Below are 15,505 nucleotides of genomic sequence, written 5' to 3'. Positions count from 1 at the left end.
GAGCACATCAGGGTGCTGCCCCAGTGCCAGGTCCCCCAGTTGGGGCCTCCCCGGTCTTGGTGGCTCTGGCATGGGACCACTGTGGTTGTGGGTGCTCCACAACCCTCCCAAAATGCAAGGTTAAGCATCCCCAGCCACCCCAGCACCAGGCACACCTGGGAGCATCCCCCAGCACCAGGACCCCAGCCAGGGCTGGGCAGGGACCAGGAGCTGCTCATGGGGTGGGACACCATTGCCAGCAGCCATGTACCCCACCAGTGGCTCTAGTCCCCCCACCCAAACCGGGTCCTTAGAGACCTGCTGGGGCCCAGGGGGCTCCTGGCAAGCCCCCTTGCTCCACCCCCACATCCCCAGAGCGCAGGGCCATTGTAGGAAGGCTCCTCTCCACCAAGAGGACCTGCACCACCAAGTCCACAAGGGCACCAGGAACCAGCACCGGCCAAAACCAAGGGGCACCCACCACCCTCCCGCACCCAGACACGGATGCCACCACCCACCTCCCCCAGTAGAACCCATGGGGAGTCTAAGGGGAGCAGCCAGGGGTCCCAGCCCCACTCACCTGCCCCCCCCAGCACAGCCCCACACAGCAGCACCCACCAGCACCACCCCATCCCCAGCAGCAGCTGCCCCAGCCCCAGCACCTGGGGGCCTTTAAAGCCCCAGCGGGTGCCAACGGGCCCAGCTGCTGCTGCCGGCTGCTGGGGATTTGCTTGATTTTCTCTGCAGTCGATCAGCAGCCCCACCTGTGGGGCTTGTCCTACACACTGTCCCCGTCCCATCATCGCCCAGTCCCTGCCTGTCCTGGTTTCGGCCGGGATAGAGTTAATTTTCTTCCCAGTAGCTGGTACAGCGCTGTGTGTTGGGTTTAGGGTGCGAATGACGTGATACCGCACTGCCGGTTTAGTTGTTGCTGAGCAGTGCTGACACTGGGCAAGGGCTTTTCAGCTTCCCCTGCTCTGCCGGGCGCACAAGAAGGGGACGCGGCCGGGACAGCTGACCCCCACTGCCCACAGGGCTATTCCATACCATAAGGCGTCATGCTCAGTATAGAAACTGGGGGAGTTGGCCGGGGAGCAGCGATGGCTGCGCGGGGACGGGCTGGGGTTGGTCAGCAGCTGGTGAGCGGTTGCATCACGTGTTTTTTTCCTGGGTTTTGTTCCTCTCTCTCTCTCTCTCTCGTTGTTTTCCTTTTCATTACAATTTATTATTATTTTATTTCAATTATTAAACTGTTCTTATCTCAACCCACGAGTCTTCTCACTTTTACCCTTCTGATTCTCTCCCCCATCCCACCGGGGAGGGTGAGCGAGTGGCTGGGTGGGGCTTGGTTGCTGACCGGGGCTAAACCACGAGACTGTCCATCACATAGTCCCAGTCCTGCCACTCAGTCTGGTCGCCTGGTCCCGCACACAGTCCTGGTCCTGAAGAAGAACCAGGTCCCGCTGCATGGTCCCAGACCCACCACTTAGTGCTGTTCCCACGCATGGTGCTGGTCCCACCATGTAGTTTTGGTCCTGCACACAGCTCTGGTCCAACCGCTTTGCCCTGGTCCCGGTTGCACCACATAGAATCATAGAATCATGGAATCGTTGAGGTTGGAAAAGACCTTTAAGATCATCAAGTCCAACCGTTAACCCAGCACTGCCAAGTCCACCACTAAACCACGTCCCTAAGCACCACATCTACACGTCTTTTAAATACCTCCAGGGATGGTGACTCCACCACTTCCCTGGGCAGCCTGGTCCAGTGCTGGACAACCCTTTCGGTGAAGAAATTTTTCCTAATATCCGATCTAACCCTCCCCTGGCACAACTTGATCTGGTCTCACCACTCAGTCTTGGTCCCATGGATGCTCCTGGTCTCACCTCATGGTATTGGTCCCACCACATGGTCCTGGTCCCATCATGGTCCCTGTCTCAGTCCTACACGTGGTCCTAGTCCCACCACACGGTTCTGATCCTACCACTCAGTCATGGTCCCACGCATGATCCTGGTCCCACCACACAGTCCTGGTCCCCAACGCACCATCCTTGTCTCATTATGGCCCTGCTTGCAGCCCCAGCCCCAGTCCCACCACACGATCCTGGACCCACGGTCCCAGCTCGGTCCTATTCATTGAGAGCAAAAGCCCGTAGGAGGAGGCTGCTGGGTGCTGGGACGGGGGGACTGCAGCGGGAGGACTTTCCTTCCACCTCTTGGCCCCAGGCAAGTGCAGAGCTGCTGCTCCCCACCCCGGGCTCGCTGCCAGCCGCTCTCCGGGACAGGCAGCCCCGGGGACACGGGCAGCCCGGTCAGGGGCAGCAGTGCGGCCACGGCCAGGACAGAAACGTGGTGAAGCGCATGCGTCCGTGGCTCCTGCCTGTCTCAGATGGCCCCAGAACCCCATCACAGCCCCCTCTGTGTGGGTTGACCTGTTGGCCCGGGCACAGAGGGACAAGGAACACGTCCCCACGGGGACAGCGTCCCGGGTGGGCTGTGCAGCCGACCTCCTGCCTCGGAAGGGGCTTTTCCCGTCCCCCCATCTGCAGAGGGAACTGGTGGCCAGGGTGGGATGTGGCCCCTGCGGGGAACCTTAGCATGGCATGGGAGACACCTGTGGACCTCAGGGAGGTGCCCCAAGCTCCGTGTCCCCAGCACCCGTGGGCAGCATCACGCACGGTTGAGTTGGTGGCCCCAGTGGCAGCTCCAGACTGGCCATGAGGGCTTGCGCCCACCCCGGTACTGCTGGTGCTTGTGCTTCGGCTGGGGAAGCCCCGGTGCGAGTACCAGGGCCACCCTTGAAAATGGGGTGCACCCACCAGCAGCAGAGCTGGGACCCGGTGGCACGAGTGCATTGCGTCACCTGTGAAGGCTGTGCCACGGGTCCGGTGTCCCTGCCAAACCAGCAGACCTTCCTGGTGGCATCTGCACGCCGTGGGAGTCCCACGCCAGCACCCGGCAGGGCAGGCGGCTCTGCAGGGGCAGCGGGGACAGATCCAGGCGCCCCACTCGCGCTGGGGGTCTCGTTCCTCAGCGCTGCCCAGGGGACACGGGGCTCCGCACCCCCAGGACTGCCGGGGAGCGCAGAGCCGGGACCCCGCGGGGCAGAGCAGGATCCGCCCCCCCGGGAGCAGTGGGGACCGGCAGAGCATCCTGCTGCGGCCACACAGCCCCATGCCAGGGGTCAGCGTGGGGAGGTCCCCGTGCCCCCCACCCGCCCGGAGAAGAAGGAGATGGATGGCGACCGGCTGGACCAAAAACTGCCCAATATACAATTATCTTACAAAAGTAGAATTGCTTTTTTATTTCTGGTCTTTACAAAGGGAGCAGAACACGGGCTGGGGGGCCGGCCGGGGTCCCTTTGCCGCAGGGGAGGCTCAGCTGCGGGTGCCACCTCTGTGCCCGGCCAGGGCCGCTCTTGGCAGGACGTGGCATTGCCGGTGTCATCCAGCCCGGCCGGGACACCCGAGGGCTGTTCCCCCGACGGGGGGCAGGACGGACCCCATCCTCGGCATCCCCGCCGTGCCCAGGGGACGGCATCACCGGACAGCGGCAGCCGGACCCTGCTCCCCGCCTCCTCCCCACGCCAGTTCTCACCAGACCCCATGGGCCTCCCGGGATGTCCCCTGTAGGGACCGGGGCCACGGGGCCCTCTAACAGGACAATGGGGGGCTGGGAGGGGACCTGCTGCACGGACGCCCTTCGCCCACAGGGACCACAGCCCGTTGATAAATGCCGGGGCTTTTGGGGTGGATTTTCCATTCTCCCAACCCAAGCGCGGCCGCCGCTGCGTCTTTCGGCTGGCTCCGGGTCGCGGCCTGCCACGGACTGATGGAAGGCTGAGAACGTGCTGCGCTCATTGCACCCATGGGCCGGGACCTACTGGAGCCGTGCAGCAGGCTCCAACCCGCAGCCCAAAACCAGGAGGGCTCGAGGGAAGCGGGGTGATTTGAGGAGTCCTTCGGGGTTCGGGTTCCCTGCCAGCAGCTCTGCCCACCCCAGGCAAGGAGAACCCCCTGCTGCCACTGCCCAGGCACGTCCCTGTCCCCGCTGCCCGACCCACGGCGTCCCTCCAGTGACGTGGTGACGGATGTCCTGCTCTCGCTGTGATGGAGCCGTATCCTTCACAAATACCTCCTCCGGCCTTTCTGTGGGGAAGGAAGAAGTGGATCCTGCTGGAACCGCCCCCCCAAGCCCCCCGTCCCTTGGAGGCAGGGGCGGAGGCTCCACCCTCCATCCCCGCAGGATCAGGCCCAAGCTGGGGGTCAGCAGGAAGGTGATGGAGGGTCCTCCTCGGCACTCCCAGGTGCCAGAGCCTCCAGCCGGTTCTGCTCACGTCCAACCAAAAGACACCATAAGTAAGAAAAAGGAAAGCACCTGGTTCTTCCCTGGGGGGAGTGGGGTGCCCGCTGTCCACTACCACTTCAAGAAGTCCCGCACGTGGCTCCACAGCTTGGTGATCCAGAGGTTGACCCCCAGGTCGGTCAGGTACTGGATTTCGGGCGTCAGCATCTTGCGGCACAGCTTCTGGTGCTTCTTGTTGATCTTCTTCTTCAAGTTGTAGCCCAGGATGGACTTCTCCCCCAGCGGCTGCCAGGGTTGCATGGAGGACTCTTGGATGGCGCTGGCGTCCACGGGGTGTCCCCCGTCGATGCAGATGCTCTTCATCTTCTCGTTCTCCTGCTGCAGCTTGGCCACATCCTTGGCCATCCGCTCCCTCCCATAGGCCTCCACCTTACGCCAGAAGGTGGCATTAAAATAGCGGTAGAGCTTGGCGTCGATGAGGTTCCAGGAGGTGGCCTTCTCATAGAGCTCAGGTGTCAGACGGGAGACAGTGGAGCCCTTCCGGGCATTGAGCTTGAAGTAGAGGACATCCTCCAGCTGCCAGCACAGCAGGTCCTTCAGCAGCACCAGGGACTCGTCGAAGTACTCGAGCAACATGACGAGGTGGAAACGGCTATCTATCTCCTGGATGCGCTCCTCCACCAGCGGGCTGTTGGCGTCCATGTTGTTGTCGTAGCCCAAGTCAAAGAAGAGGAGGTTTTGGAGGTAGTGAGCGTTGAACCCGTTGGGGTCATAGTAGTGCCAGGGGTCCCGGAGGAACTCCGCCAGCTTGTCCTCCCCCATCAGCTTCCAGGTGAGGGGGATGACACGCCCAAAGTAGTGGAAAGAGGACTCGAAGAGGTAGGCAGGGTCCCGCAGCACCGTCACGAAGGTGGTGTCCGCCGGCAGGAGCTTGCGCACCTCCTCGTAGTGGAAGCGCATGTGGTTGCAGATGATGTTGAAGCACGCGCCCGGCCGGTAGTGCTGCACCTGGCTGCGCTCGAAGAAGGAGGGGTAGTAGAAGTCGTTGCGGCCGTTGGGGAAGGCGAATTTCAAGCGATGCTTCTCCCCGAAGCGGAAGAGGATGTTGAGGATGGTGCTGCTGGCTGTCTTGTGCGTCTTCATGAACATGATGTTCACCTTGGGCAGGCAGCTTTGTCCCGAGGGGCTGCCCGTGCCGTTGGCCGCTGCCGGTGCCTTGCTGGGGGCTGGGTAGGAGGAGCAGGAGGAGGGGACAGGGATCCTGGTGGGGAGAAGAGACAGGATGCCACGGTGAGGGCAGCTTGGCCAACGCGGCCCAGCCACCACGAGGGCTTGGCCATTTTCCTTCCTGGAGGAGCTGGACCTGGGGACGGGTGCTGGACCTGGGGACGGGTGTTTGCCCCCAGCACCCCCCAGGCTCCCTGGCAGAGACCAGCCCAGCTTCAGGCAGAGCCGCCTTTGCACCCAGCCACGTGCCCAGCAGGACCCGGGCACCCACCCGGCAGGAGCCCCTGGGTGAGCAGGGCAGAGCCCACTGCCCCCACGAGCCCCCCTACATCAGGTGCACCTCCGAGCCACCAAACCAAGCGCATTCACCCCCTGGACAACCCCAGGCACCGCGAACGTGCTGCCGTGGGGGTCTTCACGGTGGTCAGCCCCCATTGGCATTGGTGCAGCCTGAGCAGGGGGTCCCCATCCCTCCCCAGGGGCACGGCCATGATGGCCCTGGTGCAGGTGATGTTGAGACGTGCATCGAGATGAGGTGTCCACGGCCGTAACTCCACAGACAGGAGCTGATAACGTTCTTGCGAGGTCTGGAAGCTCTCAGCCCCTTGTAGGAGTCGTGGAGGATCCAGCACCCGAGCAAAGAGGGATATAACTCTAGCGCGGGGCCCCGCAGATGAGCTCGTGGGCCCTTGGGAAGCACCGGGAACAACTTGTGTGTTATCTGAGATGCCCAGAGCCGGAACAGAGACCACAGTGTTGAGTGACTTTGGACACAGTTAATGAAGTTGCAAAGCTGATCCTGGGCAACACTCCCATCTGGCAGCTGGGGAAGCATGGGTCGGCATGTAGCTTATGAAACACCTGCAGGCGGATCTCTTTTATAAGCCTAGAGATAAATTTAATGCCAGGAGGTATGGCCTTACTGAGCACTGGCCTTCACCGTGATGGGCAGCAGAGAGCTTTGAACCTTCCCGTGCCCATCTCTGTGGGCGAGAGTTTACACACGGCAGAGCTCTGGTTGCTCTTGAAGGACAAGCCCTTGATAAAGAACGCCTGAATAACTGCCTCGGCTCTGCCCGCTGCTCCTGGCTGCCGGGGAACCTCTCCCAGGGTGCTTTTATTTCTCCCAGGGGACATGAAGCTGCAGTGGGCAGGGGTTCTCCTGCATCTCCTTGTCCCCTCCATTGCCCAGGATCTGAGCGCTGGCTGCCAGTTTGCAGCGGGCCCCCCGGGGTGAGCGTCCCCAGCCCCCAGGGGAGTCGGGGTTCACCTTCCCTCCCCCCATGGGACAGGGCGCAGTCTCCAACAGGAGGTTGTAGGAAGGGGACATCTTGGTGTGAAGCCACCAGAGCCTGGAAAGCCCCAGGACTGTCTCCGGTTGGGGGTGCCCAGTGTGAAACAGGGTGGCCAAGCTGGCGGGGGGACACACGGGGACCCCGCACTCACTCTGTCACGCTGACTTGCAGCGGGGGGACGGCGTAGGAGTAGAGCAGCAGCATGAAGCTGGTCAGGAGGGTCCCCAGGACGAGCCCCTTGCACATGGACCTCCAGTGCTTCCCATGGTGCAGCATCGTGGTCACCTGCGGCCGGCAGAGAGGAGAGCTGTTAGCATGGGGAGAAGGGGAAGCGGGGACCGGGGGGACCAGGTGATTCAAATCACAAGCAAACAAGGCACGGGGGCACCTCACAGGTATGGGAAGTCCCTGGAAATATCTCACCGGGCTTTTTGGTGCTGGCACTACCGGAAGAGAGGCGAGTCAGCGCCAGGAGAATCCCTGGCTGCGGGCACAACAGATTCATGGCCGAAACCCAGCGGCTCTGCCTGCCCTGTGCACCCTTTGCCCGCCTTGAGAAAACCCAAAGTGACTCCCTGGCCCAACGCAAGAGCAATCAGAGAGGCCGCGGGGCTGGAAATGAGGGGAGAAGGGAGCTGTGCCATGGGGCAGCCCGGCCGCAGAGCGGGCATCCTCTGCCAGGCCACACCAGCAGCTCCCCCGGCACCGAAAAATCACCGATGAGGGCAGGAGCTTTCCACGGGTGGCTGGGATCCCTTTTCCCAAGAAAATCTGCGGGCTGGAACAGGAGCTCCGGCAGCTCGGGGTGCACCAGATGCTGTGACATCCGCCCAGCGCAGTCTTGCCCGCGTCTCCTGGCCCCTCCAGCAGCACCGGCTGCAAGGGGGCTCGTGTCTCCCCTCCGGCCACAGCACCCGCACCTTTGGGTGGCTCAGGGTGGGAGTCGGGGGGACACAGACCTGCCGGGCAAGGGGGGCCGGGCAGGATAACCCCCCCCCCGTACGAATGCACATACATACACATACCTGCATGCACAATTGCACACGGGCATGCACACACATGCACACAGGCAGCTGGAGGGCACACGCACGCACGTGCACACAAACATCCATGCACGCGCATACACACGTGCATGGGCACGTACACACAGGGACACACGCATCCATGCACACCCGCGCACGCACGGGGACACAGACACACATCTCCGCGCGTTCACGCGTGTGCATGCACGCAGGGGCCCACACAGGCACACATCTGTGCATGTTCACGCATGCACACGCATGCACAGACACACACACACACGTATGCACTCGTGAATCCCCCCCAAGGACACAGACACACGCATGCACGCACACACAAGCGCACACACACGTCTGTGCACGCTCGGGCACACACAGGGACACAGACACCCCCCCCCACAAGGACACAGACCCAGATGCACGTCTATGCATGCACACGCGTGCAGGCACACATGCACACGCATGCACACGCATGCACGCAGCCCCTGCAGGCAGCCCCGGCCCCGTGCCCGGCCCCGCTGCCCCCTCCCCGAGGCCGCTCTCCCCCGGCAGCCCCCGTCTCCCAGCAGCACCTGCCCAGCCGCAGGCCCCCGCCGCTCGCCGCAGGCCCGGGATGCGGGGAGCACCGGCAGCGGCGACCGCATTGCAGCGGGGCTGTCCTCTGCGGCAGGACGAGAGGACGAGCCACCCGTGACCGCAGCACCCGCTGCCGGGGGCCTGCGAGCAGAGCCCGGCGGCCGGGAGCACCCCCCCGAGCTGGAGGGCAAAGCCCCGCGCGGCCCCCCCAGCCTCGCACCCCCACTTAGCGGCTGCGGGAGCAGCATCACCTCCCCGCGCTCCCGCTCGCTCCGGCTGCTCCGGCACCGTTCTGGCTCCCGGGCATCCTTCGCCCGGCACCTTCGGCCAAGGCTGGCCACGCTCCCAGCTGCCCACTGAATAACACCCCCTACAAATAAACCACCAGCCCCCCGTGCCTGCCGCGGCGTCGCTCCCTTAGAGCCTCCTGCCTCCAGCAGATAATTCAGAGAGACAAAATCCCGGCTGGGAGTGCCGTGGTTTACACCCAGATGCACTTTAGACCCCACGGAGCAAAGATCCCCCGGGATTTCTAAGCTAAACCTCAAGCGGAAAGGTTACCCGGCCAGCGCGACGGGTGCCCAGGGCACGGCGAGCTTGGCTTGCTGCTCCTGCCTGCCTGCCCATCTCTCCGGCCCCCCCGCCCCGCCACCGAGATTTCCAGCTCGATGAATAATGAATGGGAAATGCAACCGGAGCCTGGGGCTGCGGCCGGGTGCTGGGCACAGCTCATCCTGGCACCCAGCGCGGCAGGCAGGGGATGCCGGTGGGACGGGGGCACCTGGGGGCACCCCGCAAGCGTGCCCAAAGCTTGCCCGAGCGTTACCTGCCCCCCGGCCCTGCAGCGGGGGGCGCCGGGTCAGGCAGCGCTGGCCACATCCGGCCTCTTCCCGGCCGGTGTTCTGAGCTGCCGGCAAGCGTGGCCGGAATGGTCGTACAGCGTAACCGCGGGGGGAGCGGGTGGCTCTGACCCTGCCCCAAAATTGCAGCATGGGTGCAAAGCCAAGAGGGTTTCGCATGCCCCTGAGCGGCCAGGCCTTGGTCTTACACCATGGCTGCGATGGCACCATGATCACTATCCGCAGCGCCGGTCTTGGCACCACCTGGAAAAGCCACCGGCGAGAGGCAGGCAGCGCTGGAGGGGACACCTGCCTGCGTGGGTGCTGCTGGCCGGGAGCGAAGCTGCATCCCACCGGCTCGCAGGCTGTCCTTGCCGCCGTGCCGCGGGGCACAGCGCTGCCGGCGCTGGCACTGACCCTGCCGAAGGGAGCGAGCCGGTGCCGCTAACCCACCCCTCGGCTGCCGGCCCGCAGGGGACCCCGCCATCCCCCCGGGCAGCACAGCACCCCAGCCCCACGCGCCGGGATGCCAAGAGGATGTCTTACTCCACCCGGGCTGGATCCCCTGGGGTGGCTCTGGCAAACAGTTCCCAACCCAGTTACTCTATTGACTTTGTCTCAAATGAGTGGCTTAATTATTAATAGCACGCCAGGAGAAAGGCAGCGATCAAGGCGTTTTTCCTGGGGCTCCCATTAGCGCGGGGCAGCCGCGGCGCCAGCTCTCAGCCAGCCGGTTGAAATTCCCAGCCGGAGGACGCGGCCGTGCCGGCCATTTCCCCACGGGTCACCCCCCAGGATGTCTGGGGCCACGCGGCTCCGCAGCCCCGTCCCCCTGTCCCAGCAGCTCCCTGCTCCCTGGGGACATCCCGAGCCCTCTTTTGGGTTTTCCCTAGAGGAGCCATTTCCTTTACAGCCAAACCTCCTCAGCCACCATACATGCGGCACAGCCGCCAGCCGCTTGCTCCTCCTGCCCCTGCCAGCCCCCAGGCACGCTCTTTTTCCGACATGCCCGATTTCACGCAGGCGTGGTCCTTCCTGCCCCTCCGTCCCCCCTGCACACCCCCCCGGGTGCAAACACCCGTCCCCACATGCCCCCCGGCACCCTGCCCCACAGAGCTGCCCCCCAAGCATCACCTTTTCCTTTGCTTAAGCTGCTCTCGGCGAGCCGTCCCTCTCCTCTCCTGGGCAGGCCGGGGTGCGGGGGGAGCGGGCGGTGCGGGGCAGGGGTGCCGATGCTGCTCCGACATGGAATAAGCTCGTCCCGGGCAGCTCCCCGCAAACGCTGGCTTTTCCCAAGCTTCCCCACCAGCCGCGGTCTTTACGGCACCGCCGAGGTCCCGGCCCCGTGGCGCTGGCCTGGGGAAAAAGGAGAGAGAGAAATGAGAGCCGCTACGAGAGGGACGCGGGGCTGCGGCCGGGCACTGCCCGGCTCCCCCGGGACAGCCAGGCCAGGCCCTGGGTGCCCGCTGCCACCCCACGGCTCCCGTCTCCCCACCCACTGCGGTGGCACAGAGGAGGCATTCAGCCCGCTGCCTGCTCGCTGCCTGCCTGCTGCCTGCCAGCGCCGAAAACAAGGGGGCCGTTTGTCTCCATCTGCGGCACCGGCCTCAACGGGGACATTGTCACCGCCGGCCCCACGCCGGGCCCCTCTGCTCCCCTGCACCGCCACGCCACCGCCGGCCCCCGGCCCGGCTTGGCCCCGCGAGCCGGCGCCCGTGGCGGTGGGAGCCGGGGTGGCGGGGTGCCGCCGGCCCGGTGGGTGACGGTGGCTGTCCCTCGGCGGTGGCACCCGGCTCCTCTCCTCCCCGCGGGTCCAGCTCTCACCGGCCGCTCTCCTCCTCCCATGGGGTGGCCCGTGGCCGGGCCGTCACCTCCTGCAGCCGGAGCTCACCTCGGGGTGGGGAGCGCTGCGGTGGGGGCTCGGACCCGCACTCCCGGCCCAGCTGCCTGCTCCCCAGGGCGTCCCGGCAGCGCTCCGTGGGCTCCTCTCCGTCCTTCCTGCAGCCTCGCGCTGCTCTCCCTTCCCGGTGCCTGCCATATCTAAATGGCTTTTATGGCTCTAATAGCAGCAATATTTGTGCTCCCCCACTCTCAGCACGATAACCACGGAGCCGCCGTGCTGACGCCGGCCTTTCCCCCTTCCCCGGTCCCACTGGTTGCGCCGGGACTTCGGGCGTCCCCGGGCGCTCCACCCGCGGGGGCTGCGGGGTGCTGCGGCCGTGGGCTCCCGTCCTGCCACGACGTGGCCGTCCCCAGCGGGGCGAGCGGGTGCTGCGACTGCACCGGGGAGGGCTTGGCACCATCCGGCACCCTGCTCGGGCATCGCCCCGCAGCGGGGCAGAAAAGGGGCCATTGTGCGCCCAGATCCGGCCCTGGCGCTTCCCAGCGCCCTCGAAGCCGGCTCTCTGCTGCTGAAGGCGGCGACAGCCCCGCGCGCTTGCTCGGGGGGCCAAGCCAGCGGTGGCCGTGCCGGCATCCAGCGCGCCGGGGCTCGGCCGGCGGTGCAACTGCAGGGCACCCCTCAGCCGTGCCCGGTACCCGCACCCGAGCCTCTGTCCATGACAGAGGTGTTTGGGGTTCAGAGCTCGTCCCCGCGGGGCTTGGGGTCACCCTGCCGAGCCCCGGGTGGGCAGACAGCGCTCGCCCCATCGCAGGCACCTGCCACATCCTGCCCTGCCTCGGCGGGACCGGTTCTCACGCCGGTGTTAACCTGCGCAACCCCCAGGCAGCCCCAGCCGCTGCCGGGGGGCGAGAAAAGCCAGAATACCCGCTGTCATCGCGAGGAGAGGGACGAGGAGCCGCTGCCTCCCCGCAGGTGCCGACCCCGCTGGAACGTCCCTGCTCTCCCGGGACAGACACCCCGGCGTCACCCGCCCCGGGTGAGGGATCCCATCCGGCTCCTCAAAATTAAAGCCCAAGCCCGTGCCGGCCGTGCCAGGCTAGCTGTGGGCACCGGAGAGGAACGGGCACCTCTGGGCCATGGAAAGGAACAAGCAAGCGTGCAAGTGAGCACAAGCAAGCGCAAACACACGCTTCCCGAAAACCACCGCTGGGACATGCCCGCCTGCCCCTGGGGAGCCAGAGGCTGTACCGGGATGGGGACAGGAGACTTGTCCCTACCCAGAGGCAGCGTTACCACCCGAGCGTGCAGCGAGCGTGCAGCTCCCCGAGCCCTTATCCGACACGTTTCCAGTTGCGCCCAGCCCTGGCAGGAGTCACGCCTGGGATTTATCACCCATCTCTTCCCCCTGTGCCCCAGGCCCATTTGCCATGGGTAATGGCCGCTGCGTGAAATAACCACGACACCGGGTTAAGTAACACCCCTGGCTCCGCCGCCTGCTCTGGCTCCGGCCGCTCGCTTTCCCATCCCCTGACCTGGATTTGCCCTGGAAACAGCGGCATGGGGGCAAGGAGCCATCCCACCCCCTCTCTGCAGAGCACCTCTCTTAATTCCAGGTTTCCACCTTTTTTGGGGATGGCGTTGCGAAGGGTTTCCAGCTGGAAGAGGACTGCGGCAGCTCAACGAAGGGATGCTCACAGCCTCGGGATGCGACGTAAACAAGCCAGGGAGCCGCGACACCCCGTCTCCCGCACCTCATGGGGCGTAAACCGTCCCGGTGGGCTCCGCTACGACGTCCCCCACCCCCTGTCCCTCGTCCCCCACCTGGGAGCAGGCAGAGCGAATGCCCCCAGATTGGGGGGCACAAACAAAGCACTCACGCTGAAAACCGTCACCGCTGGGGAAGCGCGCGCTGGAGCTGGGGATCCCGAGGGATTTGTCGAGGAGCCCGAGCGGCTGGTCGGAGGGGTGGGCAGCAGCACCGTGGTGGCACACCCCATCCGGGCCAGGGCTTGGCCCCGTCGGACGCTCGCTGGCCAAGCACGGCGTCAGGCGCCTTTATCGCACGGAAAAGCTGTCATTAGCGCCGGCGAAAGAGGGGGAACCGGTGGCCGTCGGGGTGGTGCGACTGGTTCGTGGTGACCTGGCCACGGGGCCGGTCGCCGGGGCTGCTGCCTGCGGCCGGCTCTGCCTGCGGGTCCCACCGCCCTTTCCTTATGTGCCACCCCGGCACGGTGCCTGCGGGTGCCCGGGAGCGGGTGTCCAGCAGCGCCGGTGGGGTTGGGAAGCCCCATTGAGGGTCTCCTGCCCCGTGGTGGAAGCCCGGCTCTGGGTGCAGCCCCGGGAGCTCCCAAGGAGTCAAAGCTCCTCCTTTTCCAAGAGGTGAAGTCAAGGAAGGGGGGAAAAAACAAGCAAAAATTAAAAAAAAAAAAAGGAAAAAGAAAGGCAAACCCTTACCAAAGCCCCCAAAGAAAAAAACAAAAGAAAAAAAAGACGGGGAAAGGGGGAAAAAGAAAAAAGAAAAAAGAAGAAAAAAGAAAGGAAAAAAAGAAAAAAGAAGAAAGAAAAAAGAAAGGAAAAGGAAAAAAGAAAACAGAAGAAAGAAGAAAGAAAAAAGAAAACAGAAAAAAAAGAAAAAAAGATAAATAAAACAAAAAGAAAAAGAAAGAAAAGAGAAAGAAAGAAAAGACAGGCGGCCGTCCGACAGCTCCCTACCCATGCTGTCGCCGTTGCTCGCTCACTGCTGGGCGCCATCGACCCCCTGGGGCCGGCAGCGCCGGCGGTGAGGTGACGGCCACAGCGGTGTCCCCGCAGGAGTGCCGGGAGGTGGCACAGCCTTCACCGTGGCGGGGCTGGGAAAGAGGGCGTCCTCCAAAAAATCCCACAAGATGACGCAGCCTTGGCCACAGCTGGGGACAGGGTGTCCCCATGAAAGCCCCATGAGACAACCGGTCTGCGCCATGGCTGGGGCCATGGTGTCCACATAAACGGCCCCAGGAGATAGCGCAGCCTCCACCACAGCCAGGGACGAGGTGTCCCCATAAAAGCCCCATGAGATGGCACAGCCTTCGCCACGGCCACAGGCAAGGCGTCCCCCCAAAATCCCGTGAGGCGACACAGCCTTGGCCACAGCTGGGGACAAGGGTGTCCCCATAAAAACCCCATGAGATAACCAGTCTGCGCCACGGCTGGGGCCATGGTGTCCACATAAACGGCCCCAGGAGATAGCACAGCCTCCACCACAGCCGGAGACCACATAAAAGGCCCCAAAAGATTAAAGGCCCCATTTTATGGTGTCCCCATAAAAGGCCCCATAAGATTACGGCAGCCTTCACCACGGCTGGGAACAAGGTGTCTCCATAAAAATCCCATGAGATACCACAGCCTTCACCACAGCTGGGGACAAGGGTGTCCCAACAGAAGCCCCGTGAGACAACCAGCCTTTACCATGGCCAGACATGGCGTCCCCATAAAAGGCCCCATGAGACGACACAGCCTTCAGCACGGCTGGGGACAGGGTGTCCCCACAAAACCCCCTTTGCTGGCACAACCTTTACCACAGCTGCGGACAAGGGTGTCCCTGTAAAGCCCCGTGAGATACCGCAGCCTTCACCATGGCTGGGGACAAGGGTGTCCACATCGGCCCCACGGGACGACACAACCCTCGCACCCCAACGGGGCCACGCTCACCAAAACCCTACAAAAACCCCACAGCAAGCCACCTTACCTGCGGACACCCCTTCCCGACCTCCAAAACCAGACAGAAAAGGGAAAACCCCCCATAAATCTTGCACAAAACCAAGCGTTACCCTCCTCCTCTCCCCAGGAGGACAGCCATGAACAGGCCTCAGGGCCGTGCGTAGGCCCCAGCAAGGAAATGTGTGTGTGGGTGGCTGTTTTGGGGGAAAAAAACATGATTTAGGGGAAAGGCGGGATAGCACTGCCAATGCCACCGATGCCGGCATCAGCCACGGCAGCCCTAGTTTCTCCATGCATCGCTTTACCTCAGCCAAGAGCCCCCAAATAACCTCTCTTTCACGCAGGAAATTGCCCCCCCCAGCCTCTTGCTGGAGGAAGGCGGGAGAGGGGCAACGAGCCCCAAAAACCTTTGCCTCATCCCTTTGCAAGCAACCCAACAGCGTCCCAGTGGGGTTGGAGGCACCTCTGAAGGTCAGCTGGTCCAGCCGCCCTGGTCACGGTTATCTCCATGGACAGAGACTCCACTGCCTCTCTGGGCAACCTTGTGCCGGTGTTTGGTCACCTTCACGGTGAAGAAGTGTCTCCTGATGTTCAGTTTGTTCCTGATGTTTCAGAAGTGTTCAGAAGTGTTCAGTTTCAGAAGTGTTCCTGATGTTTCAGTTTGTGCCTGTTGCCTCACATCCTGGCATTGGACACCACCGAGAAGAACCTGGCTCCGTTGCCACA

General features: G+C 63.7%; 1 protein-coding gene across 2 annotated transcripts; it reads right to left on the bottom strand.

Annotated features, from left to right (window-relative positions):
* Positions 1 to 4,395: 4,395 nt before the first annotated feature.
* On the bottom strand, positions 4,396 to 12,321 carry GAL3ST1 (galactose-3-O-sulfotransferase 1). 2 transcript variants are annotated; one of them, XM_072880313.1, is made up of 3 exons: positions 12,301 to 12,321; positions 6,958 to 7,091; positions 4,396 to 5,545 (listed from the first exon to the last, which is right to left on the bottom strand). In XM_072880313.1, exons 2-3 carry the CDS (start codon positions 7,080 to 7,082, stop codon positions 4,396 to 4,398), a joined length of 1,275 nt encoding a protein of 424 aa, XP_072736414.1. In that variant the 5' UTR covers positions 7,083 to 7,091; positions 12,301 to 12,321. The 2 variants fall into 2 exon arrangements, with proteins under 2 accessions (XP_072736414.1, XP_072736413.1); XM_072880312.1 differs by lacking the exon at positions 12,301 to 12,321 and adding an exon at positions 8,963 to 8,986.
* Between the last annotated feature and the right edge of the window lie 3,184 nt (positions 12,322 to 15,505).

This window comes from Ciconia boyciana, chromosome 15, assembly GCF_034638445.1.
Source record: "Ciconia boyciana chromosome 15, ASM3463844v1, whole genome shotgun sequence".
Taxonomy (NCBI): Eukaryota; Metazoa; Chordata; class Aves; order Ciconiiformes; family Ciconiidae; genus Ciconia; species Ciconia boyciana.
This window is presented reverse-complemented; position numbering and strand designations above follow the sequence as displayed.

What these genes read in the sequence shown, in the direction of transcription:
- GAL3ST1 (XM_072880313.1), bottom strand. Translation starts at nt 7,082, where the DNA reads ATGCTGCACCATGGGAAGCACTGGAGGTCCATGTGCAAGGGGCTCGTC. An exon ending in CTGCAAGTCAGCGTGACAGA is followed by an intron (nt 5,546 to 6,957) that starts GTGAGTGCGGGG and finishes TCTCCCCACCAG; the next exon opens with GATCCCTGTCCCCTCCTCCT.